Consider the following 25,269-nt stretch of genomic DNA (forward strand, 5'->3'; position numbering starts at 1 on the left):
GTGCTGTAACCGCCTGCTATGACACGTCGTCCCAAACGCAGACCCACCAAGCATAACTCGAACTAACCATGAAGCTGAAGGAAATCCACAGGACCTCGACGTTCGCATGGTCGCCGTCGCCGTCTCTACCGTTGCTGGCGACGGGTACATTCGCGGATGCCCTGGATGAGTCGTTCAGCAACAATGGCCGACTCGAAATATGGGAACCGGACTTTTTGGACAAGAATGAGTTTGACCTCGGCGCGGAGGGTCACCCGGGGCCAAAAGCATCCGTGAAGACCACCTCAAGGTGGGTACAATGCCGAATGTTGATCTATGTCACTATCTGAGACTGAGAACACGATAGATTCAACCGTCTGGCATGGGGTTATGCGGATGGGAGCCGCCCGAGCGGTGTAATCGTTGCTGGCATGGAGAACGGGGAATTGGACATCTGGGACCCATCACAGATCGTCGCAGACTCAAAGTAAGCTTTCCTGGTCTGTGCGATGCGTCTCGTCTGGATATAACCCGCCTTAACAGACCGTCGGAATCGCTGTTACTGCGAAACAAGACGCACACGGGCACTGTCCGTGCGCTTGACTTCAATCCTATGCGGACCAATATATTCTCGTCAGGGGCAATAAATGGCGAGGTATATACACTGTTTCTTCTGCATTACGCTACTAACCGTGTTTGCAGATCTACATCTGGGATCTCAAAGACCCAAGCAAGCCGTACACCCCCGGCACTCGCAGCACAAAGCTTGACGAGATCACGTCACTTGCGTGGAACCACCACGTCGACTACATTCTTGCCGCATCCAGCAACACAGGCTACACTGTTGTATGGGACTTGAGAGGCAAGCGAGAGGTTGCTGCATTGGCGTATGGTGGAGGCGCCGGCACACTTTCGGGCGGTATTCAAGGATTCGCAGTCCCTGGCATGGCTGCAGGCGGAAGGCGGGGTATGAGCGACGTCGCTTGGCACCCCGACAATGTCAGTACCAGGTACCATTCGTATTGGTCTCTATTGACTTCGCATACGATAGGCTACGCGTCTTGTGACGTCTTCCGAAGACGATACTTCACCAATCGTTATGGTGTGGGATCTACGTAACACTCGCGCGCCAGAGAAGGTATACTATTACGATATTGCACGTATCATCGTTGCTTACCTGCTAGTAGATTCTTACAGGCCATGAAAAAGGTGTCCTATCACTGTCATGGTGCACACAAGATCCGGATTTGCTACTTTCTTGCGGCAAGGACAATCGTGCACTCTGCTGGAACCCACAAACTTCCGAGATGATTGGAGAGGCAAGTTACGCGTCATCTGTTCCAACCTTGTTGTAACATTCTGTACAGCTTCCATCCGCAGATGGCTGGGCTTTCCAAGTCCAGTGGTGCCCGCGCAATCCTGACCTATTTGCGGCTGCATTCTTTGACGGTACCATTGGTATTCACTCCATTCAGTCGACGAACGAGGCTGCCGAGTTGCCGCCTGCTACGCCTCAGCCTGATGGTTCCGACATCTTCGGTGCACCAGGATTTCCCCGCTCTAACCATGCTACCCTCTCTCTCAAGCACCCTCCGAAATGGCTGCGCCGCCCGGCGTCGAACTCCTTCGGGTATGGAGGCAAGCTGATTACGGTATCCAATCTGCCGTCAGCGCAGGGCCGGAACCAGAGCTGCGTCGTCCATATCAGGACGGTCGTCACGGAGGCGAACATCGTGGAACGCGCGATCAAGCTGCAGGCGGCGATTGAAGGCAACAATCTGAGTGCTTTCGCAGAGGACAAGAGTGAAGAGGACGGACAGAAGCCTGAGGACTCCGGATCTGCGAGCTGGAAGGCCTTACTCAGCTTGTTCAAGGCGAACTCGCGAGACGAACTCATCATCCTCCTTGGGTTCTCGAAAGCGGAGATCGCGACGAGGGTGGCCGAAGCCATCGTCAACCTGAAGGCCGTACCTGATAGTGCATTGTCGTTCACAGAGCAGGATGTTACTGATTCGGATCTCAAGCGACACGAGCCTGTTGTGTCTTTCGCTGAGCCAGAGCGCGAGACATACTCTGATCACGGAGATCCGGAAGCTGACGAGACTCTGGATGCCAGTACCTACGGAGCGGAGACTACTCCATCTGAAGTGAGCGCCAGCGCTGCCTCGGACACCACCAATGCAACTCCCCAGGCTGATGGAGAATCCACGACGACTGCCCCGAGTCTCTTCGGTGACGACAATCTCGGTGGCAACCAGAACGATGTGGCGGCGGACTTCTTTGGGACGATAGGGGCGGGAAACGATGACCAGCAGATGCAGGTGCCGCATCACAATTACGCGCTTGACTCCTCAGTCGCAGCGACGATTGGCTCTGGCCCATCCTCTGTTGCTTCGGAAGCGCTGAAGAGCAACACCTTCCGTATATACCCCAGTGACGAGTCTGAGACCGACAGGCTTGTCACGAGGGCGTTGGTGCTCGGTGACTTCGAATCTGCTGTGTCCCTCTGTCTTTCTTCAGGCCGTTATGCGGACGCCATCCTCTTGGCTGTCAAGGGTGGCCCAGAACTGCTGCAGCGCACGCAGAAGGCCTACTTCGAACGGCGAACGACCGCTTTGCCATATCTTCGTCTGTTCCAATCCATTGTCACCAATGATTTGGCGGATATCGTGCAGAATGCCGACCTACAGGAATGGCAGGAGATCTTCGTCGTTCTTTGCACCTTCGCTACCCATGAAGAATTCTCCGGACTCGCAGAGCAGCTTGGTCGGCGCCTCGAGTTCCAGTCCAGCCTCGCAAAAGTGTCGGGCTCTTCTGATGGGCGAGAGAAGGCAGCTGAGTTCAGGCGTCACGCAACTTTGACGTATCTTGCTGCCGGTCGTCTAGAGAGATTGGTGAATATTTGGCTTGAGGAGTTGGCTGAGGAAGAGAAGTTGTTGAGCACGGACGAAGGCCAGCTCGACGGTTCGCGATACACTGCTCACGCGTTGGCTTTGGAGACATTCATTGAGAAGGTGACTGTCTTCCGCAGTGCGATCAAGTACGACGATACGGACCTGTCATTGAAGACCGAGAGCGAGGAAACGGCCACAAAGGCATACAAACTGTCGGGTCTGTACGATCGGTATTTCGAGTATGCTGGGCTCCTCGCTGCCCAAGGCCTCCTCCAGGAGGCAGTCGCGTTCCTAAGACTCATTCCCGAAGGATACGATGGTTCATCGGGTGCTATGATTGATTTGGCGGCTGGTAGAGAGCGATTGTTGAAGGCCGCAGGGGTCAGTGTAGCTTCTACCAGGACCGTGTCAATTTCGGCAACAGCTACGGCTGTGGCGGCGAAAGTTGCCTCAACGAGCTCGGTGTACTCTTACGGGCAATATTCTGCCCCGGTCCAGCAGCTTGTTGCTCCGCAGGTTCCTGCAGCGACCTCGGTATACGAGCCATACAACTCATCTGGGTTTACAGCGTCGTCCCAGGTAACAAACCCCTACGCAGCGACTGCTGCAGTTGCTTCGCAGCAATCCTACCAGCGGCAGCCATACCAGCAGCAGCCATATCAGTCTACAGCACCCATGTCGTATCCTTCCAATCAATATGCGCGGCCTCCTGTACAAGCTCAACACGTTGCGCCTCCTCATGTCCTCCCACCTCCACCACGTGCAGGTAGCGCTGCTCCATCTGTACAGCCTGTGCCACCTTCCAAACGGGAGAACGGTGGATGGAACGACGTGCCGCATCACGTTGGACAGCGGCGTACGCCTGCTAACTCTGTCTCCGGCAGGCCAGCGGCGATCACTTCTCCCTTCCCGAATATGCCTTCGCCCGGTACGATGCCCACTTCGCCCTACTCCACATCAGGGCAACCACCTGCTACGCTACCTCCGCCACCCCGGCCAGGGAGTGTACAGGCGCACCCGCCGCCTCCTCTCCAGGGTCAGCACTTGCCTCCGCCGACGGGACAATACCCTCCCCACACGAGGGCGCCGTCTGGCCCGCCTGGGCCAACTGGCCCTCGGATTCAGCACTTGCCGCCACCTCCGCCACCCGGACGGATCATGTTATCACCACCGCCGCCAGGTCCTGGATTGTCACGACCTCCTCCGCCCGCGGCAGGGCCGGGGCCGTACTCACCTGTTGGGTCTTCGCCTGGGCAGTCACCTCCGCCACCTCCTCACGGCCACGGACACCTATCGCACCCCTCAGGCTCCGGTGCTGCAGGACCTTCGGGACCATATGCTCACGCAACCCCACCGCCCTTGGGTCCTCCTCCCCCAGGTGCGGGCTTCACACAGCGTCCTCCGCCTCAGCAAGCAACATTTGCGCCTACCTCACAAGGTGCAGCACGAGTCGGCCCTGCTGTCGGTCCACCTCCACAGGGTCCGCCCAGAGGATCAACACCTGGTTCAGGTCCTCGTGTGCGTCTGTCAGCCGCCGCCCGTGCGAACGCTGGCCCTCCTCCGGCGAAATATCGTGAGTATTCGCTGTTGTCAAGTACGTGTGCTTTGGTTGACGAGATGTCTACTTAGCCCCTGGTGATCGTAGTCATATACCCGAAGAGATGCGTCCGGTATTCACCGTGATCTCGGGACAACTAGAGCGGATGAAGCAGACCATGCCGGTATGGATCCTCTCTATCTATGTGATTGCCATGTTGAGATGCTTTGGATAGGCACAGCAGAAACGCTTGGTGGACGATCTGGAGCGACGAGTCAATGCGTTGTTTGATGCTCTCAATTGCGAGACGCTGTCGAAGCCGGTATGCGAGCAATTGATCGTCCTCACGAGTGGTATGTCTTCTACCGCTCTGTCGTAGTGGCAGTCCTGCTCACTTCCGCCACAGCGATGGCCTCGCACGACCGCGATGCCGCGATGGCGCTACACATGGACCTGCTGACGACGGGCTCGCTCACCGATGACATTGCGTTGTGGATGTCCGGAATCAAGCAGCTCATCATGCGCCTGTAATGGTCTGTCTTGACCCAACTGGTTTCGGCAGGATATTGTTCAGGATGTTGTCTTAGCATGTCAAAAGTTACGTACGGAGATGGACGAAAGGCTTGTCTCATCCTAGTGTACTCTGGCCGATGATGTTATAAATGATCGTGTTTCAGTTCTGGAATAATTATTGTTGTACCCGCGGTTCTGAGGTTCTGAGTTACTGAGGAATCTTCGATCTTGAGTCTCGAGCTCATTATAGTGGTAGGATATGACTAGCAGGCAACCCGATTGGCATTTCTGGGAATCTTAGGTCAGCCTATCCTTTTTTTGCCTTTAGCTACTGAACTTCGCAAGAAGTATATCCGTCTCAATCTACGCTACGCGCGCAGCATGACAAGATACACCAACTTTTCCCGGAAACGACCATACCTGGAGGCAGGATTCGGTCACCATGTCGAGCAAGACACATCGCTACCCGTACCAGACGTAACATGGCACGAGCAGAGCGCAGCCACCGAGCGGGAGAGGAAACGGAAGAGAAGTCGGACAGAAAAGATTGGCATGTATTTCAGTACTTCCAAAGTTAATGGTGGGTTTGATGCGTAAGCAGATGGTGACGTGACCTTGCCAGATGACAATTCGACACCTGAATACCCAGCCCAAGGTGACGAGGGTAGTTCGCGGGATGCTGAAGGAGCGGATAGGGCTAATTCTCAGGAGAACGCTCCGAGAAGGGAGGATGAAGGGAGGAGGAAAATGAAGCGGAAGGGAGCCAAGGGTAAGCCTACCGCCCCAATCGTTCCGTGCCAGCTCTTGTGTCCGTCGAGCTTGGTCCTACGGTTGAGCGTCTCAACCCCCTTGTTTTCTTAGACGCGGATGTGCGGAAATTCGCTTCAGAGCAGCGAAGATTAAAACGCAAAGACCTGCGTCATGTGGAGACGATATGTTATGCCTGTCGTGAAAGGGGTCATGCGGCCAAAGATTGCATGAAAGCAATAGATTCAAGCACTCTGCATGGTACAGAGAAAACACCTGAAGCTGGCAGATCTCGAAGCAAGATGGGGAAAAATACAGTTGGTATTTGCTACAGGTGAGTGTCCCCCTCGCTCTTAGGTATGATGCTCAACGCCCTCGCGCAGATGCGGCTCGCATAAACACAATCTCTCCCGATGCAAGGAGCCATTTGATCCTTCAAATCCCCTGCCATTTGCATCGTGTTTCGTATGTTCTGGATCAGGACATCTGGCTTCGTCATGTCCGCAGAACCAGTCGAAGGGTATCTATCCAAACGGAGGGTGCTGCAAGCTATGTGGAGAGACCACTCATCTCGCGAAAGATTGCACGCTGAGGAAGAAGGGTAAGTCCAATGCTTGCAGGCTGGTCTAGGTATTGAAGGTAAATCTTGTACGCCCTCAGAGGTCGCATCGACAATGCTTTTCCTCGGAACAGGCCGTGAAGCGGGCGCAGATGAAGACGACTTCCACACCTTCAAACGGCGAAATGCTGAGGTGGACAAGTCGGAGAAGACGGAGCAACGGCTTAAGCGACAAGCGGACGTCAAGGTGGGAGTGCATACGGGCGTTGTAAGATCGTTTGGCATGCAGCCTGCGGTCACAAAAGCCAAAGTTGTTTACTTCTGACGTTCTTGCCACCGACCTTTGTTGCATGATATTGCAGTCTGTCGAGTCTCACCTCAACGTACGGTAACCAGATAGATATTTCTGCCGAAAATGATAGCTTGCCATCTAGCAATGAGCGGTACTGTATGGTTCAGACCGAGGACAAATCGTTCAGTTCAGGCTCAGTTCACGACAGGCGCTTAGTAATACCTAGAGAAGTGAATTGGTACATGCATAACAAGTGCAGATTTTCCTCACATAGCGTACGTACACAATTAGGCCACCAAAAAGGGAACTGCTTCTGAGAATGTTTCACAGTATTACTCACTGACTTCAGTCCACTCAGTTTATGACCACCAAAGTTTTATGCGGTGGCATATATTCGTAGCTTGTACATAACGTGGATGATCAATATGGATTCGATGATTCAGATGTGTCAACGGGTCGTGGCTTTTCGAGTACTGTACACGGTCACTATGACGCTCCACTGATTTCTACGTGAGGCTCAGAGTACTTAGATCCTTCTCAAACTCTCCCAAAGGCAGTTGTAGCCACTGTGCTTTAACCTTCTTGCCTCCGATATCCGTGTGTTATGAAGGTGTCCGAGACTGACGATTCAGACGTCGTGGAGGGAGATGCGGCCTCCATCCAGCACCTCCGAACAACTCTCACCGCTTTCAAATTCGTAGGTAACCCTGGTGGCACGAAGACATCTCCTCAACTCCAGAATGCTACCGGCGCACTAGATTCCAATGTCACCGGGTCGTCAAATATGTCTTACAGTACCCCGTTGCCAAGAACAGAGCAATCTCCCGCACTCCGACGTTCTCCACGCAAACCAAAGTCGGTCGCAAAGGTGGAAGATCGCAACGCAGAGCTCTTTCTGCAAACAACACCCGAAAGGTCGGTTTCCATCAGCCTCAAGGATGGCGTACTTGGCTCCCAGTCCAGTACAAGTCCTAGCAGGCGGAAACTCAAGTCGAGGGTACAAATCAAGCGTGGCTTTGCTTCACCGGAGACTTATGCACACCTTCTGCCTCTTCAAGATTACCTCAAGGAAGAGCTTGATGGTATGCCGTTTGCAAATACTAATAAGGTGGTTCCGCTCACTTGTTGCTTCTAGTTCTATTCTGTGGTATCAAGTGAGTGCCGCCGGTCCTGCCTCTGTTCAATGTTCATACGTCAGGAACTCAGTCCGGGGGAGAAATCTGCTCAATTGGGCCATCACTTTGCCAACCCGACGAACCACTTCTGGCGTTGTCTCGCTGGCTCACGTAGGTGTCTCTCCACAGTCGATTTGAATTTCATCTCGAGTACTTCTCTTGTTCGCTGTTTGCAGAATTGACCAACCGCCTCCTGTCGCCGTCCGAAGATTTCATGCTTCCGGATAGGTTTAACCTCGGTCTGGCGAGTCTCACATTATCTTCCATATGCTACCGCAATTTAATCACATACCTTTGGCCGTGTTCCTGTGCGTGATATGACCATCACGCAGACTAACCTTGTAGACCGTCCCAGCAAACAGGTGAGGACGTCTCCAGCTCGACGTCCTCGGGTCCAATTTTCTTGTACATTAATTATGTCTTACTGTTATGTTTCTCCGCTACAGGAATCTGAGCTTGCGGCATCAGAATTTACTACAGGCGTTCCTGTGCTCTTGCAGAAGATCGCACGCTTCCGTCCTCAGGTCGTCTGTTTCGTCGGCAAAGGCATATGGGATGCCTTCGAGCGCGCTCTGCCTCTAGTGAGAAGGGAGACAATTCAACTCGATAGTCCACCAACACCGTCACCATCTCCTTCGAAACGCAAGGTCCGGAAGCGGCTGTTCGCCGCTCAAAATCCGTTCCAGTGGGATATCCAGCCGTACAAAGTCGTGCATCCCAATGACGGTATATGCCGCCTTTCTCAGCATCTCAGTGCGAATTTTCTGAACGGCTGGGTATTTGTTGTAGGTACTGATAACGTACTGGAGACACTGTTCTTCGTCACGCCCAGTACCTCGGGGCGGGTAACTAGTCACCAGGTGCGTACAACGGTCTGCGGTGCTGTGCATGCCACTCACATATTTTCCAGCTTCCTCAGAAGACGGCCTTGTTTACCTTGCTCAGACAGCGCATGGAGGAGGCAAAACGTGGCGAGATTAATACAGAGTCGATGACTGTTATCTCTTCGCCACCACCTCCATGAGGATAATACACTCTGGTCATATATTGCCCGTATCGCTTGCCAAATTTCAGTCATCTTGCACAATCGAGGATGTATAGTATACGGATACGGCTAATGATACATTTTATGCTCATGGAGCGAAAGCAGGATACAAAGCGAAAGGACCTACACTACTCTTCCATCGCATCATCACTCTCCTCACTCTCACTCTCGCTCTCCTCGCCCTCTGCGACCTCGAGCGGCTGAAGGTCGATATCATGATCTGCGCCCATGTACGAGTCGCAGATCACGTATAGCTTGAGGGCATGCTCTCCCTGCGGAAGTGAGAACTCCAACCGCACTGCGAGGCTCCGATGCACCGTCACTCGCTTGATCGCGAGAAGCTGACGCGTCTTTGGTTCTCCAATGACGAGCCACCAATTCGCAAGCTTCTTCATCGGGTAGAATGGTGCCACGACCGTCTCGTCGTCTCCACCACTAGCCTCAGCCTCCTCATCTGTGTCTCGCGTGAGGGAAACTTGAATGGTGATAGGCGCGCCTGCGGTGTAATCGCCCTTTGCAAGCTCGTAATTGACGTCCAGTGTAGGGTACGAGTTGACAAATGTCGCAACATCACGCCTGAGGAGGGACTCAGTCTATGCACGGACTAAGAAGTGATTAAGAAGGCCTACATTTGCCGTGCATCCATCTGGAGAACATCGTTTCGCTTGTCATCCTCCATTTCCATGATGTCGTACACTGACTCAATGCCCGCAGCTTTGCACCGCTTGACCACCTGGAAATAATGTCAGGAATAGCCCCGTCACGACGATAGAAATGATACGTACATCAGGCTCGAAATGTGGAATTTGCTTGAGTGGCGAATCCGTCTCCCAGCAAGCCTGCACGCACATCTGCGACAAATCCATCGCGCCCAACGCGTTCAGCCATGCATTCGAAGACATCACATCCACGCATGCAGAGAGCAGGTTGAGGACCTTCTCAAGCACAAGCACCTGATCCGCAGCAAGATCTGGCGGTAGTTGTAAGCGGGAGAAGTGTGCCTGCAACAACAGGAATGTCTTGAAGTGCGGTGCTTCGAAGTCGGCGCGATCAAGTTTGACTGGCACACGGTCATAAATGCGACGCAGTAGCACATCCTCGTGTCGACGGATGGGTATTGTCTCGAATTCTGCAGACGAAGAGACGACCTCGAGAAGACCCTTAAGTTTGGTGCGTTCCTTGAGAGAGAGCGTGTACACCTCCACCGTAACGTCTGATAGAACAATCAGGTAAGTTTAAAACAGTGATATTTAGGATGTAAAACTTACACGAGATATTGTAGTACGCGGCAATCATACCCAAGTTTAGCGGCGAAACATCCATTTCATCCTCTAACAACAGGATCAGCATTCATGTTTGCTTCTCCTTACATTAGTAGAACTCACCGATGGCGATACACTTGGAGTTGACCAGATCGTTCAAAGTGTTTTCAACGAGCTCCGACAGATGATCCGATAGATGTTGGTGGCTGACATTATGCAGATTGTAGTAATTAGGATTCTGCGTCATTCGCCGGTAAAAGTAAGTCCAGGTCAAGATATCCTACACACTATAAATCAGAAACTCATAATCTGGAGCAGATCGATCGCGTACCATAGCATCCTGCTTGTTCTCGATTGTCTTCACCGCAATTTCTGCGAGGAAATAGTCATGCAGCAGATGGGTCGGAAGATGGGACTCGATAGGTAATCCTTCCGCAAGGAATTTCTTGTAGAAGTCTTTGCGTGTCTGCTGGCACATCAGGACGCAACGGCTCTTGTCATCCTCAGTTGGGCGGCAAGCACGTCCCATCATCTGCAGGACATCCATCACAGGGTAATCAACGTAGCGGTGTTCTTTACCCTCGTAAAACTGGACACCCATGATGATCACCATGTAGCTCGCAACAGGAAGGCTCCAAGCGGTGTCCTGGGCATAAAGTCAGAGGTCATACAGCAGAACAACACAGACAACACCGCTCACCTTAGAGGCAATCAATACTTGAATCGCACCTGACTGAAACAGTCTCTCGACAATGCGTTTGTCTTGCTTGTTGAGAGCCTCGTGGTAGTACCCAATGCCATGCTTCAGCGTCTCAACTAGACCTTGATCACTGACATGATCCAGATGTGGCTGAAGATCCGCCTCCTCGACGTTCAGGAAGCGGTTGCTGTTGTCATCTGCACCGCAATGAGTCAGAAGGTCATCTGCAGTCAGTCGACATTGTCGTCGAGATGGTACGAAGATTATGACTGGCTTGGTCGGCGAGTACTCGACAATGGCTAGGTAGGCGGGTTTTGACATAGCGATCATGAGCGAAGGGAAATGAGGGATGGTGAAGCTCTGAAGGTGGATATCCATGTCGAGCGGACGAGCACTGTCGAAGGTAAAGGTCAGTTGATGTAGTTAACCACATCGAAACAACTATGCGCAGTACGTACCTAGGTGGGAAGTTGAATATCGCGTGCGATGGTGCGCCCATCCATTCGCCGAGGTCCCGCGCATTGGCTAACGATACACCACAGGCTACTATGCGGGTCTTAATCTCCGTCTGTGCCGAAACGTACCGTGTACGAGATATCACGACCTCGTAAGTTGGACCGACTTCGCCTCCCACAAGCTGGACTTCATCAGCAATTAGCAGACCGATGGTTTGGACGTTCTTCCGTTGCCGCCATCGCCTGGAAAGAACATCCCACTACAGAGTCGAGTGAGATCAATGATGCAAACGCAATGCGATGCGGAACACACCTGTGTTGGCGTACAAACTATGAGGTCACCCTTCTCCAGAAGCCGCAAATCAGCACTAGTCTCGCCCGTAAGACTGACAATCTCCTTGCCCCCCTGAAGATTGCTGAACTTTATGCGCCATTCAGCCACGCGCTGCTCTACCATCTCCTGGTATGGCTCAATGCATACTGCCCTCTGCTGCTCGCGTTTACTCCACAACCGCATCAACGCAAACTCAGCGCAGATCGTTTTGCCACTGCCAGTGGGAGCGCCAATGAAAACATTCTCGTCGGTAGTGTATAACGCTTGGAAGACCTGCGTTTGGATCTTATTGAACATCTGGATAGTCGACGAGTAGATGCTCTCGAATTCCTTGTTGTGCAGAGCCGAGAGAGGAAGAGGCTGGAGATCCAGAAGAGGGGTCGGTAGGGGAAACTTATCTGGCAAAATGAGGTGCTTGAATGAGATAGGTAGTCGGGTTTCGGAGTGCAACCAACGGTCCGAGACGATGGAGATGTAATAATTGGGTGGAACTGGCTCAAACATTGGCACAGTCAGTGTCACGTTGTGCTCATCTTCCGCATACCGTTGACGGAGGATGAATGTGTCGTGGAAAAGAATTATCTCTCCATCAACGTCCTCCACGAGGATCCAAAACGATTCTGCTGTGCCATGTATCTTCTCGTCCCAACGGAAGTCAGGTATGATAGTCAAGTCAATACGCAGGAGCGACCGAGTGATGGGTTGAACTTGAGCTTGCAGTCTAGTGGGAAAAACAAGAAATGAGCGTCGCGCGTCTTATATCAACGTCATATTACGCACTGAAGTTTGGGGAAACTGTGAACGAGACGGTGAACCAATCTTCCCGCATTCTGGACCCCGATGAGCTCGCCGATTTCAGGAGGATTCTAGGTGCACACGTCAGCATATTCTCATTTGAGCTTGCAAAGTACTCGCCAAGTCGAAGTAACGGTACCACGGCTGTGAACACAACGTCAGAGCCAGAAACAACTGTCTTTCCAACAGTGTACTCACGAACTGCTTCCCTTCAGCTTTCCTGACAATTTCGGCAGGGACACCTTTGAACTGGCGCAGAGGAGTCATGGAACCCCACCTAGAGGACTGCTGTTAGGAAATTCGTGGAAAGTGAGGAATCATACTGACATTCGCCTATCCACCATTTTGCAGAGATCAAGAGCGGCCTTGGCTGGAATTGCCCATCCTCTCTTCAAGCATATTTCAAACATCGCACGCAAAATACTGCCATACGCAACGAATTAGTTAAGCCAATCATACGAAACCAGAGGTAACACTTACCGTCCGGCCGATTGTTGAACATACACCATGTCTGCGACCAGAGCGAAACCTATATGCATCGTGTCAACAAACTGCCCATTAAAATGATACAAATCTCCTCGCCTTCCAACTTAAGCTGAGAGATGTATGCTTGAAGTAATACATTGATCTTAGCCGCAGGCTCTTCGACACTCTCTTTCACTGGTATGGGAACCCTTTCCAACAATTTGCTCAACTCTAGTTTTTCCTGAGAATAACATGTGAGTTTTCGTGTTACGGCTCAAGAGGATTAGAGTAACACGTACATCTTGGCGTACCTGTGGTTGATGGTCATGGATGAGTCAGCGACCGTCATGGAGTGAGAAGAACAGGAAAGAGCGCTCACGGGCAACAGCTTGAACTCGTTCGACAGAGCGAATACTCGGAACAGTTCCAGCGTCGACATAGTTGATCGCAAATGCTGGTTGTACGTGGCCATCGAGTTATATGTCACGTAGTAATGTGAAGCAATTCGACCCAATTCAGTGCTCTGGAACCTGCCTGATGAGCGCTCGTACTTCACAAGATGACATTTCTCTAGGAGGACGGCAGCAGTGTGGATGATGTCAGCGCGTTTCTGTACCAAGGATGGGTCATCTTCGAGATAGTCGACACCGACGCTATACAGCACGGGATCCCTGAGCATGCGAACATACCTGGTAACGGTGAAGTGAGTATTTAGAAACTGTGGGGGAAAACGGAATGCTTACAGGTATGTGTATCCAAGCCACTGGACGGCCTCATCCCTGTTCCTGATGGTCCCCAACACGATCTCGGCATTGAGGTGGTCCGCCAGCTTAGACACATACTGCGACTCGATAGGCAACTGCTGGTTCATCAAACTCAAGTAGTACTGTAGCTCGGAGTGGTTGGTAATTATGATACCTTCTCCGTACGTGTCGTATTGCGGGCGACCGGCACGTCCAAGCATCTGCAGCACATCTTGTGAAGATAGCTCAACCCAACGGCCCTTCTCCGGATTGTAGATCTGCGTGCCCTTGATGATGACTGTATGTGCTGGGAGATTGACACCCCAAGCAAGCGTCGCAGTGCAGACGAGGACTTGCAAATGCCCGTCCGCAAACAATTCCTCAACGAGACCACGATCCTCCCGGGACATTCCAGCATGATGAATACCGAAACCGAACTGGAGTAGATCCTTCAGATTGGTATCCTTCACATTATTCGACTCCTCCAGAAGAATCTCGCGCGTGGCCCCATCAGGCTTGACAAATTGCGTAATGGTCTCCTTGTCGATGGCCATGTCACGAATGAACTTCGCTGTCTTCGCCGTCTCTTTGCGCGAGTGCACAAACACCAACGTTTGGTTCTTGCCAGCTTGATCAAGGACCTTCTCGTAGCAAACTTCATTCATGACTTGGTAGCGCTTGATGGCCTTCTTCTCCGTCACGCCGATGAACTGCTGCTGCAGTCCACACGGTCGGTACGAAGCGTCGAAGTAGAAAACGCCCTTGGCGGGATCGACGCGGAGGAATGTGGCAACATCCTGGTAATTTGGAAGTGTCGCGGAAAGGCCAACCAGCCGAACATACTCTGATGTCTGCTCCATCCGTCTGATCGTCCGAGCAATGATGCTCTCCAGGACGGGGCCGCGTTCGTCGTGCAACAGGTGAATCTCGTCGACAATGATGAGACGCACGAGGTTCGTATAACTAGTGTCCGTGCTCTTGCGCGTGATGACATCCCACTTCTCCGGAGTTGTGACGATAATCTGCGTCTCCGAGATTTGCTGCTTCGTCATCTGAGAGTCACCCGTCAACTCGCCAACCTTTACGCCAAATGCGCTTAGCCGAGAGCTGAAGTTGCCGACCATCTCTTGCACAAGGGCCTTCATCGGTGCGACGTAGATAATCTTAAATGCGTCAAGGTCGAATGTGCCCGTCTCTTCATCGCGATGCTTGCTCAGTTCGTTCAGAATAGTGAGCATAGCGACATTGGTCTATGCGAGTATGAGTGACGCAGGCTAAAAACAAGGCGTAGTATTACACACCTTTCCCGCACCTGTCGGTGCACACAGAAGAATTGGTTCGTCAGTTCCGAAGGCGACAGGGTAGAGCTTGCTCTGGATGCGATTCAGCGTCCTGATACCTGGGAAGCCTTCTCTCGCCCACGCAGGAAGGTCGGTTATGGGCACGAAGTCGCTCGCGGTCGTTGGCTTCTGTTTGGGAGCAGGGACATGGATTTCTTCATACCCCTTCTTAGCCCGCTTGAACGAACCGTCTGGCAGCTTGCATTTCTTGTTCGACATGAGATGACCGCCCTGGCTGAATGCCATGCCCTCGAGATCCACCGTGCGCTTCGGCTGCACCGTCGATCCGGGCGCAAGAGTCGCCGTCCTGGGCACCGCCTCCACCTGTGGTTTTTCATCTACGTCCATTGCGTCTGTCTTCCCCTTCGCCTTCCTGTCGCCTGCAAGGTCCCGCAAGATCCAACCCAGACCCTTCTCCCGCATGGCAACTTCTACATTGACCCGCTCGTCCGCGTCACTGCGCATGATCTTCGTGCACCACACGATCACGTCTCTGTTCTTCAGGAATTTGGTGATCACATGGAAGCTCTGGTACTCGAACAGCTCCATCAGCTGGTTCTCGCAGTCGCGCAAGCTCGACTCGGAACCCAGGATCGTGAGCACCGACGAAGCTTTGTCCGCGGCCGTCACCGGGTCAGGGTACACTTCAGAGATTTGACGCTGTACCCAGAACGCGTCGATGACGTGTGGGGAGACAATGTCTTTGTCCACTTGCGTCCTGCCGTGTTGCGCTGTCGAGCTGCCACCGACGACAAGTTCATCTTCTCCCTCCAACGACTCCGGCGGTGCCTCTGCGCCTTCTTCCGTATCCTCTGCCTCCTCCTCGGACTCGTCGCGGATCTCATATCCCTCCTCTTCCTCTTCTTCCTCCTCCTCTTCGTCGAACACGACTGCAACACCCATCTCATCGTCAATCTCGGCGTCCTTGCGCTCCAAGTCAGGATCCGCCATTGTCTCGTCTTCGGCACCATAGTCGGTAATCTTCTTCGACAGGTTCACTAGCTGCGAGAATGCCTCGTTCGAGATTGAGCCGACAATCTCCTCAACCTCCTTTTTCTTGTCAAAGTCTTTCAAATTCTCGTTCTTCAGCACCTCCAGAATTGTGTCCGCAGCGCTGCGCACGACGTCCTGCGCTTGGTCTCCCAGGGTCTGGTGGACACTCGACAGGATGAGTTCGTACACTTCGCGAGTCTCCGCCGTTCGCGGGCGATATGTGAGCCCCTCGACGTCCTGAGTAGCCTCGATGATGTCGGTGTAACCGAACCCAGTTGTCTCTGCCGCTCTCCGCTTCGTCTGTTTCTCGGTACCTTCCTGCCTATCCGCAGCCTTCTTCTTCTTTTTCTCTAGGTCTTTGGGTGCCTCGCGCTGCACCCTAGAGCCCATTTCGCGAGGGTCGATACGACCAGCGAGAGATGTTGGCGCACCATCTGGCTCCTTATCACGGCGGGGGAGAGCGGACCTGTCTGCTGTCAAGACGAGCGAAGAAATGGCAGCATAGTTGTAACCAGACAAGTCGCGTTTGGCAGACATGACGAAAATATGAAACGACGTCGAGCAAGACCTTGAGCAAGCGCGGCGTGGCTTAGAAATCTAAGCTCCAGATCTGGGGACCCTTGGCACCAAAGAACAAACTGGACTGCAAATAGCGGTACTAACTGACCAACGCGCGCGGCAACCTTTCGAAAAGCACACCTTGTAGTTATTGCATTGAGTTGGATACAACAACAGTCCCGCTCTACCCTAATTTACATTGTTCAATTCTTCTTCGCACTGACCATAAGCCAACAACTCATTCCCGATGGCCCTACGCGTTGACGGCGCCGACTTCATACAAATATGTGCCCAGCAATTTGCTCTGCGAAACCCGTAATTCGGTGAGCAGCATGCATGAAATAGAAATAATGTTACACGTACTCCTTCTATGAAGTTCGACTTGTCTAGTTTTTCGTTGGTTGAGCTGAAAGTGGAACAAGTCAGTACTTGTCCCGCCCCCTCAACTCAAGAACTCACTGAGCACCGTCATCCCCTCTTCCCATCGGCAAGAGCAGGACATTCACACCAAGACTTTCCGCAAAGGTTAGAGTGACAGGAATAGAGCCGCCTTCACGAGTCAAGTTGGGTGTCTGCTTGTATACCGCCTATTCCAAGGACCGACGTCAAAACATTCGCAACAAGGGACAAGGTCTGAAGGAAAGGGACAAGGCATACCTCTGTCGCGCGCTTCGCTGCTTCATAGTTCCAGTGAGTGTGGTCGGCGACCCAGGGCTTGCCGCCGTGAAGATTTTCAATCTTCAGCTTGTTCTTCGAGTTCAGCCTTGCAAATTCTGCATTTATGTATGCGAACACTAGAGGCTCTACAGCTTCTGGGGTTTGCGGAGGCACCAAGCTGCATGGGCTGTCAGAAACATTTTCCCAAAGAACTTTAACCAAACTTACCGGATACTGAATTTACCCGAGACACTCGCAGGAATGACGGTTTTAGCACCCGCGCCATAGAAAGCCCCTTCAATGCCGTGCAGAGACAGCGAAGGGTAGCGCATACGTCCCATAAGAACCTCCACTTTGTCATCAGACAAAGCAATTGGTGCGCCCACTGCATTCTCGACATCGGCGACAGAGTAATCAAGCTGCGCATATAGTGCTCTAGGCGAACGTGTCAGATTGAAGTATCATGGGGTATGCGAAGGTCAACTTACTTCTCTTCTTGACTAGCAACAGATACCATCTCGTCAACACCTGGGACCAGAATTTTGCCATTCGTATCCACCAGCTTACTCATGAGCAAGACAAGGTCAGTCATTGGCTCATGCACGGTTCTGCCAAAAGAACCAGAGTGCAAATCACGCGCAGGTCCAGAAACGGTGAGCTTAAAGTAGGCTAGTCCACGAAGACCATATGTTATGCAAGGAGTTCGCGAATTGAGCCAGTAGTTGTCCGACTGTGATCGGGTCAGAATTTCCTCGTCACAGAGACAATGCCGAACTTTATCTTGCACTTACGATGCAGACGCAATCTACACCCCAGAACCAGCCGTCCTTTCCCTTCGCCACCTCGGACGTGATCAGTTCGTCCAATCCATCGCTACCGCTTTCTTCCATTCCTTCAAAGCAAAATTTCAAATTTACTGGAAGATCAAGGCCAAGGGCTTTGTGTGCCTCTAACACATTCAGCCAACCAAGGATTGGACCTTTGTCGTCTGTGGAACCTCGCCCGATGAGCCTGTCTGTGGCAGGATCTACAACGAGAGTGAACGGCTCAGTGTCCCATCCATCACTCTTCTCCGCCTGTCGTGAACCAAAATGGATGTTCACTACATTCCGGAAGACTTGATACAAAATCACATACCGGCTGCACATCGTAGTGTCCGTAGATCAGCACGGTCTTCTTCTTGGGATCATCACCAATTCTGCCCAAGATTGCAGGGGGTAAGGGAAGATCCTGACCGTCCATGACGTGTCTTCCAAGGTCTACGGATTTGGTCTGCACACCAAGAGTGTCCAGCTGGCCCTGCAACCACAATGCCATCTTGAACACATCCTGACGATGAACTCCGTTGCCGCTTATGCTGAAGAGGACACTGATCGACTGGTTTCAACATGACCGTGAACTTAAGGTGCTCACCTCTGAATAGACACAGCATCTGCAAGGCGCTGGATAAACCTACCAGCGTTCTGATCGATGAAGCTCAGAAACCTCGAAAGAGCTGCCATATCTTCTTACTGGCAACAATCATTCAATCACCAGAAACATGTGGTGGAACCGCATGCACACTTACGATATAATGAAAACCCTTCAGAGCGGTCACGGTATCCTCGAATTTGCGGTGAATGACCGAAGGAGGACTGCCATAGCAATGGAGTTACGTAATGTGAGGCCATAATCCCATTTCCGGAAAGTCTATTGGAACGGTGAACTTCATGACTCTTAGACTCTATACTCACCACTTCATAGCGAAAGAGAAGCCTCAACGTAACGAACTCAGGGTTTATCATTGAAATAAGGTACATTTTTTATGGTTCGATTCAACACTCAGTTATAGGGTATCGTAGATAACTTGCCGCGCCACCACCGTCTGTTCGGCCACTCTGGCAGGTTGCACGTTAGGACCAGCTGTATTTTCCATAGAGTCAGTGGATTTTTGACTGAGAGAAGTGGGCTTATATTATCTGTTTTTAGGTGGAGGTTTGATCAAGCCCACGAACATAAATTGGGTGCCGTTAACAATCAGCTACTTCCGCAAAGGTACGTTGTTCCCCCCTTTATATAAGCAAAATTCAACATATTGGCTATATCTAGTCAGAGACTCCGGAAACCATGCCATACGATTTCTGGAAGCGCCTCAGTAACCCTCGAGCTCCTGAGCTGACGGCGGAAATCGTTCGTTCTGTGTTCCGTGAAGTTTGGAGAGACTTCTACACTTGGGAGCGCATTTTTTCTCAGCAAGCTATCGCATCTCTTTGTCACTGCGGTATTCCTAATCGGAGAAGATGCGTTGAGGGCCACCGGTTTAGAGTGACACCACTCCCAAGCGAAAACATGCATCAGATGCAAGACACCTTGTTAGTTGAAGCGGGAAAGGTAGACGAGGAGATATTCACAGTGCAGATCTTGCACGATAATACTTTAACCGTTGACAAACTTGAAGTGACCATTCATCAAGTCCAGAACATTGAACAGTACACCCCGTATGAAGCTTGTGCTCCTGTTTCATCCAACATATACCACGGGGATGATTCCCATGACATGCCCTTTGTGCCGTTCGCGGACGATCCAACTTTTGACGCAAATAAACACATGCTCGAATACGAGCATCTAGCGTGGCAGGACGGTCACGTTGACCCAGATTGTGAGCGGTCATCTGTCATTCGTAGTGGTGCACTTATATCTCTCGTAGTAAGCGCAATCATCATAGAGACTTCCCGGCGACTTCACTATAAACATCACATCTCAATAGCCCAAATAGAAGAAACAGAAATCTTGCCTCGTATGCTGTGCTCCTCCTCGACAGTCTGGGGCGCAATATGGACGGATACACAGAAGTGACTAGATTTTCAATTCTACATGCGCACGCCGAATTCTCACATAGTTTTCCAAGCGATTCGCTTGATTGGCCAGGGTCTTCGCACGTGTTGTTTCCAGCCTTGCCTGACTACCCCACACCTGATCGGAATGACTTGCGCCATCGTCTACAGAATTATTTGACGCTCTGTTGTCCGAAGCTCAGTTGTGTGCAAGCTCTATGCTCTTCCCACAGTAAGCGCTATGTTCACAAATTTCCCGTTGACCACTGAACCATCGATAGACCACCATCAGTGTGCACTTAATCTTGACGAAACGGGAGTTCTGCCTCCCCATGTAAATGACAAATCATCCCATATTACTTGTGGCAATGATTGCTTTGTTTCCAAGTCTGGTCTTCTAATAGTACGTTTTGTAAACATTTATTGCATTTCTTCTGAAGCAGTTTGAACTAGGAAACACAATGGTCTCTGCAAGACTGTGAAAATTTGCGCGTGATACTACAGATAGCCCCCGCCTCGAAGCCATGTGAACTGGCAGTTATCTGTCGGAAACCATGCTGGGAGGTCAGCGTCTATCAGTGAAAGCCCGGAGAAGTCTTCATCCTTCCTATGCAGGTTTCCACCATGTGTAGTCTATTATACAACCAGGAGTCTGAGAAAGTCAATGAGCTGAAACGAGAACAAGCGCCAATAATACGTATCTCATCCTCCAGTGACTTCGGTGAGCCTCTTGTGATATCTGCAGTTTCCTCCGGACTCATGGCAACTCTTAGCCGATGATCAACCTTCGGAGTTTACCCCGTAAGCTGTGACATCCCCTTTGCCGAGGACATCCTGCTCACATTTTCGGGCAGAAATGAACCATGCACTCACCAGGGACCATGCGATGCACAATGTCCTTGCTCACGAAACAAAGCGCACTGTGCACGGGAATGCCGTTGTAGCAGAGACTGTGAGCCTTCCGCAGTGTCACTGAGATTCATGTTCGTTGACACCGGGGGTGACGCCAGGTTCAAGACGATGGCGTGGATGCCGCTGTACACGCCGCAAGCATATGCGAACTCGAGCGTGTGACACTGATCGCTGTCCATGTCGCCGCGCCAACCGTGAGTGCGATCCGGAGCTGTGCTTGTCCTGCGAAATAAAGTGAGAGGCAATCTTTACATGACTATTTCAGTGACACTGAAGCCCTCCTTTTAACAGTAGTGAGTAGTACTGCCTGAACTGCATTCCCGCTTCCGCGATCAACTTATCCTGATATGCAGACATCCATGTCGATTACTGCAGAAATTCTCAAATTCAGAAGGGCCGACAAAAGGTCAGTTTTATCGTACTCGCTCATTTTCCCACAAGTTTAATGGCCTATTTAGAGATTCGGAGTAAAGCACAGCGACTTCGGCCTTGGAGTATTTCTTATGCAATCTGCCAAAGAGGGGGATTTGATTGCTGGTACGCCTCCAGATCATTTCGAATATTCTCTATTAGATTTAAGAGTCGACGTTAGAATACATCGGGGAGCTGATCTACGAGGCGACGTTTGATTCAAGAGGGTACAACTCTCATAATTCCTCACTGTGCTCCTTGGCTCACGTATTATCATAGCCAACTCTCCAACCATCGAGGACGCAGCTACGTCTTTGGAATAGACCCTTCGCTGAGCAACGACAGCACCTATGCAGGCAATACTACACGGTTCATCAACCATGCGCCTGAAAAGAAGGCGAACTGCATCGTTGGCAGTACGTCTTGCAGAGACCTGCTGTAGAGTGCACACTGATTGGACTCTCGTCCAGTCCGTATTGTACATGGGGACCATCGTATCGGAATCTATGCAAGTGAGTAAAGACACAGTGTCTAAAGTGCGATAACCCATACTGTGACGACGTTGCGAACAGAGAAATCACTTGCAAAGGGCGCAGAACTTTTTCTGGACTACGGGCCGGAGTTCTACTTCTGAGCGACTGGACTCAGAGTCAGTGGGTATAATCGATCTCCGTCAACTCATTGAGATTCTGACTCACTGTGATTAGACAGAGTGTCCCACCTCGTCTCATGCATATCAAGTTCTTCAATCCAACTAAACCTAACCTAACCCCCCCCCCCCCCCCCCCCCCCCGGATCAATGGCCACTTTCTTCCTCTTTTCTGAGTAATCTGACATGTATATGGGCTCTCTACTGCCTCCAAGAAGTTACACAAGCTCTGAACACTGGTCAACGCATGTACAATGTGCATCCCCGCCGGACAGCTGTTGGAGTCTTCCTTCTTGATCTTTATTACCTTCATAGCTTCACGTTGAACTCTATCGTTACCTCCATTAATTTAGATGGCGGCACCATCTCCTGTGTCAATAACTGTAATACCACCCATCAGTGATGCTGCGCCAGTGCGTGACCGTACTCTAAACGACAGAAATATACACCACTGCAGTTTTTGTGAGACTTACTCGGCGTCCAATGTTCAAATAAAGATGTTCTGCTGAGTCACATCCAGGGGATGCAGTGGGTGAAAGCGCAGAATCTCACAACTCAGATGTGACTGCCATGTTTAATTGATCACTTGCAATATGTATCTTGTGAATTACCAATCTTCCTCGTGGGAGCTCCCATATGAAAGTGCCTCGGTTCGGTTCCATGCAGCGCGCAACGAGGAACTGTATGTAAGTCTTGTCCTTGTCGATTTGCAAGCGCATAAGTTGGCGTCTGACTCTCACGAGCTGGTTGCCCTTACAATATAGTACCTAGAAGTACTTACCTACGCACTGCACACGGAGCTTGGTCACGTGCGAACGCGACAGTCCAATGATGATGTCCACGGTCATGCCAGTGTCACGGTCTGCAGCAACTCCAGCTACTTCTTGAGTCCCTCTGCATCCTGATACACATTCGAACAAGCTAGAGGGGAAGTTGTGATACCGTATGTCGGACTTTCCGCCTGCCATTGCGCCCCAAGATGATGGCACTGGCGTTGCCCCGGAACCTGTGCAGGCACCGGAACCTGCACCCATCACGGAGCAGGAAGTGGGCGAATATCGCGAGCAAGACCGATTTCTTCCTGTATGTTTCAGCCATTTCTCTCGCGTTGACCGCGCTGAGAGCCATGCGCATGCCTGAAAGATTGCGAACGTCTCACGCATCATGAAATCCGCCGTCCCCGGTACGGCTAAGATCTCTAAAGAGGCCAAAGAATGTGTGCAGGAGTGCGTCTCGGAGTTCATCAGCTTCATCACCTCTGAGGCCGCAGAGAAGTGCCAGATGGAGAAGCGTAAGACGATAGGGGGAGAAGATATCCTGTACGCTATGGCGACACTAGGTTTCGAGAACTACGCAGAGACATTGAAAATTCACCTCGCAAAGTTGCGCCAGGTGAGTATTGAACATCTCAAAGCGTTACGTGCGCACAATTGACTATGTGTCCTGCACAGCACCAAACTACTTCCACAAACAACGCACGTTCCGCCGAAGCCACCGATCCTCGCGTGGAGGAGTAGTAACTCTGACTAGGTGTCTCTGGGGCGAGGTCGACCGTGTACTGTATTATGTGGTAATTTATCAAACATTGTACTCAATTTGTAGCAGTAGTTGCACGCATGCTCACTGTAGTTCTGTCCTGTTTTTCCTTATATCGTGTGTTCGCCGAGCATACTTAGTCTCCGTTCAAGGCAGGTTGTAGATATTCTTAGAATAGTTGTGCAACACAACCCCATGATGATGCATCGCGACCCAGTCAGTGTAAATGGGAGCCTAGAAGTTTGAAGCTTTGAAGCTTCAACAATAATAGTAACAACAGTCATTCCATCCGCAATTCACGACATAGTCCTTGTAAGTAAAATGTGCATAGATATCAATGAACAAGATAGATACCGGTGGTACAGATGTGACCGCTGCAGATGCATTCACTATATCACCAAGGATAACCTTTAAAATAGCAAAGATGTGACAGGCTCAGTCGTCTCCACGACGTGCCAAGAATACACCCATGTCACTCTTCGTGCGCTGTAGACCGCGGAGACCCACGCTCGGGAATCCCTCATCCACAGGTGAGGGGACTGACAGGACCTTCTGTCCCTGAGGACGCAGTGCAGCGCTAGAAAACCCGTTAAGTTGAGCTTCGGGAGCATCCTCGGAAAACGGAGGGGCTGCAATTTCTGGCTGTGCGAATGCGCGGTCTGCCGGAGGTGATTGAATTGACGGCGACTGCGAAGTGAGAAGGGACGGAGAATGCGAGCCCGACGACTCGGACTGCTTGGCAGAATGAGACTTGGACTTCGTCGATCTGCGCTTCTGTTTCTTGTGCGGTTGCTGAGGTGAGCTGCGGAAAGTGGGCGAAGCGAGCGGCGCTGGCTGCTGCGTCAGATAATGGTGATTATATCGCGATGGGTCTACATTCGACGTCGAGTTTGAGTTAGAGACTGAGGCAGAAGTGCGCGAGCGCGAGTCTGATCCCGTGCCAGATGATGTGGAATGGGTAGCCGGGCGTGTGTATGATTCTGCGCCGAAGTCTGCACCGGCATCGCCGTCGTCATCGGGAGCAACCTGCTGTCCCTCCATGAACGGCCCAAACTCCTCTGTAAACGGCGAACCAGGAAATGACATAGAGCCTGAACCGGAGCCAGGACCCTTGTTATATGAGGTGGGATATCCACTCCCGCTTCCCTGAAAGCTTGCTCAGTAATCACAGACCAAGGAAGATCGAAGCTCGCTCACCTGGAAACCCTCAAACTCCTCGCCTCCATGCTGCAGTCCAAGCCCCATTTCCATCGCTACTCGTTTGAGCTGCTTCCTTTCCTTCCTCAACATCCTCCGCTCCTCTTTCGCTCGCCTGCGCTCCTCGTCCGCAGCCGCGGTCGCCGCAGCGAGACGCGTAGCAGAGAACTGCTCGATGGCAGACGGATCCAGCGGGGAAGCGTCTGAGTCAAGTGTAGAGGATGAGATCGTACGATCTCTCCGTCCTGACCGCTCGCCCTCGGACTCTGACTCCGATAGGTGAATTGGTGGGCGTCCAAACAGGTCGAGCCCGAAGAGCCTGATGCCCTTCCTTGGCCGCCGGCGCTTTTTTCGTCTATGCTCTTCACCGATGTTTGAGTGCAGCGACATCGTCTCTGCGTCTGCTGAGTCCGAGTCCGCGAGGAGGCCTTCGAGCTCGTCAGGCCGCGCACGTGGTGGCGGCATAGTGCTGATCAAGGCATTCGATTGTCGTGAGGGGCGCGAGTTGGAATTTGGTGACTGTGTATGATCTGTATCTGATGAAGAGTGCAGGCAGACAAGACAAGAAGAGAAGGCAGCTTGGACGCTGTCCGACCATGAGAAACTGGCCATGTATAGTTTGTGGATGAGCTTGTACTGCGGTGATAACCAGAAAGAGTGAGATAGAGTCAATACCACGCTACAGTGCTCACGACTACGACGCAAATA

At 51.7% G+C, this 25,269-nt stretch overlaps 8 protein-coding genes across 8 annotated transcripts; 5 read left to right on the top strand and 3 right to left on the bottom strand.

Moving 5' to 3' along the window:
- Window positions 1–68: 68 nt before the first annotated feature.
- Window positions 69–4,941, top strand: SCP_1502540 (Protein transport protein; the record flags this gene model as incomplete). Its single annotated transcript, XM_027764358.1, has 10 exons — window positions 69–289; window positions 347–466; window positions 523–634; window positions 682–978; window positions 1,031–1,117; window positions 1,167–1,298; window positions 1,347–4,446; window positions 4,503–4,594; window positions 4,646–4,763; window positions 4,817–4,941. The coding sequence occupies 10 exons, from the start codon at window positions 69–71 to the stop codon at window positions 4,939–4,941; spliced, it is 4,404 nt and encodes a 1,467-aa protein (XP_027620159.1).
- A 363-nt stretch (window positions 4,942–5,304) lies between these two features.
- SCP_1502550 (Uncharacterized protein) lies at window positions 5,305–6,554 on the top strand (the record flags this gene model as incomplete). Its single annotated transcript, XM_027764359.1, has 5 exons — window positions 5,305–5,473; window positions 5,525–5,692; window positions 5,785–6,004; window positions 6,054–6,271; window positions 6,331–6,554. The coding sequence occupies 5 exons, from the start codon at window positions 5,305–5,307 to the stop codon at window positions 6,552–6,554; spliced, it is 999 nt and encodes a 332-aa protein (XP_027620160.1).
- A 571-nt stretch (window positions 6,555–7,125) lies between these two features.
- Window positions 7,126–8,720, top strand: SCP_1502560 (G/T mismatch-specific thymine DNA glycosylase; the record flags this gene model as incomplete). The annotated part of the gene is made up of 6 exons (XM_027764360.1): window positions 7,126–7,603; window positions 7,657–7,675; window positions 8,052–8,058; window positions 8,143–8,422; window positions 8,486–8,556; window positions 8,607–8,720. 6 exons carry the CDS (start codon window positions 7,126–7,128, stop codon window positions 8,718–8,720), a joined length of 969 nt encoding a protein of 322 aa, XP_027620161.1.
- A 149-nt stretch (window positions 8,721–8,869) lies between these two features.
- Window positions 8,870–16,365, bottom strand: SCP_1502570 (Pre-mRNA-splicing factor brr2; the record flags this gene model as incomplete). Its single annotated transcript, XM_027764361.1, has 18 exons — window positions 8,870–9,317; window positions 9,371–9,474; window positions 9,527–9,954; window positions 10,010–10,072; window positions 10,127–10,283; window positions 10,335–10,649; window positions 10,704–11,097; window positions 11,162–11,418; window positions 11,472–12,213; window positions 12,273–12,358; window positions 12,486–12,564; window positions 12,615–12,710; window positions 12,768–12,816; window positions 12,870–12,993; window positions 13,052–13,063; window positions 13,132–13,441; window positions 13,496–14,745; window positions 14,797–16,365. The coding sequence occupies 18 exons, from the start codon at window positions 16,363–16,365 to the stop codon at window positions 8,870–8,872; spliced, it is 6,483 nt and encodes a 2,160-aa protein (XP_027620162.1).
- A 274-nt stretch (window positions 16,366–16,639) lies between these two features.
- SCP_1502580 (Cys-Gly metallodipeptidase dug1) lies at window positions 16,640–18,545 on the bottom strand (the record flags this gene model as incomplete). Its single annotated transcript, XM_027764362.1, has 9 exons — window positions 16,640–16,690; window positions 16,750–16,792; window positions 16,846–16,973; window positions 17,044–17,221; window positions 17,272–17,478; window positions 17,532–17,773; window positions 17,835–18,119; window positions 18,181–18,400; window positions 18,457–18,545. 9 exons carry the CDS (start codon window positions 18,543–18,545, stop codon window positions 16,640–16,642), a joined length of 1,443 nt encoding a protein of 480 aa, XP_027620163.1.
- Window positions 18,546–20,632: 2,087 nt separating this feature from the next.
- On the top strand, window positions 20,633–21,813 carry SCP_1502590 (hypothetical protein; the record flags this gene model as incomplete). Its single annotated transcript, XM_027764363.1, has 9 exons — window positions 20,633–20,657; window positions 20,711–20,808; window positions 20,867–20,962; window positions 21,122–21,174; window positions 21,229–21,305; window positions 21,361–21,406; window positions 21,459–21,595; window positions 21,650–21,691; window positions 21,752–21,813. The coding sequence occupies 9 exons, from the start codon at window positions 20,633–20,635 to the stop codon at window positions 21,811–21,813; spliced, it is 636 nt and encodes a 211-aa protein (XP_027620164.1).
- Window positions 21,814–22,773: 960 nt separating this feature from the next.
- SCP_1502600 (Transcriptional activator HAP3) lies at window positions 22,774–23,345 on the top strand (the record flags this gene model as incomplete). The annotated part of the gene is made up of 3 exons (XM_027764364.1): window positions 22,774–22,911; window positions 22,972–23,220; window positions 23,280–23,345. 3 exons carry the CDS (start codon window positions 22,774–22,776, stop codon window positions 23,343–23,345), a joined length of 453 nt encoding a protein of 150 aa, XP_027620165.1.
- Window positions 23,346–23,799: 454 nt separating this feature from the next.
- Window positions 23,800–25,173, bottom strand: SCP_1502610 (hypothetical protein; the record flags this gene model as incomplete). Its single annotated transcript, XM_027764365.1, has 2 exons — window positions 23,800–24,510; window positions 24,562–25,173. The coding sequence occupies 2 exons, from the start codon at window positions 25,171–25,173 to the stop codon at window positions 23,800–23,802; spliced, it is 1,323 nt and encodes a 440-aa protein (XP_027620166.1).
- Between the last annotated feature and the right edge of the window lie 96 nt (window positions 25,174–25,269).

This window comes from Sparassis crispa (genome assembly GCF_003851025.1).
Source record: "Sparassis crispa DNA, contig_000014F, whole genome shotgun sequence".
NCBI lineage: Eukaryota > Fungi > Basidiomycota > Agaricomycetes > Polyporales > Sparassidaceae > Sparassis > Sparassis crispa.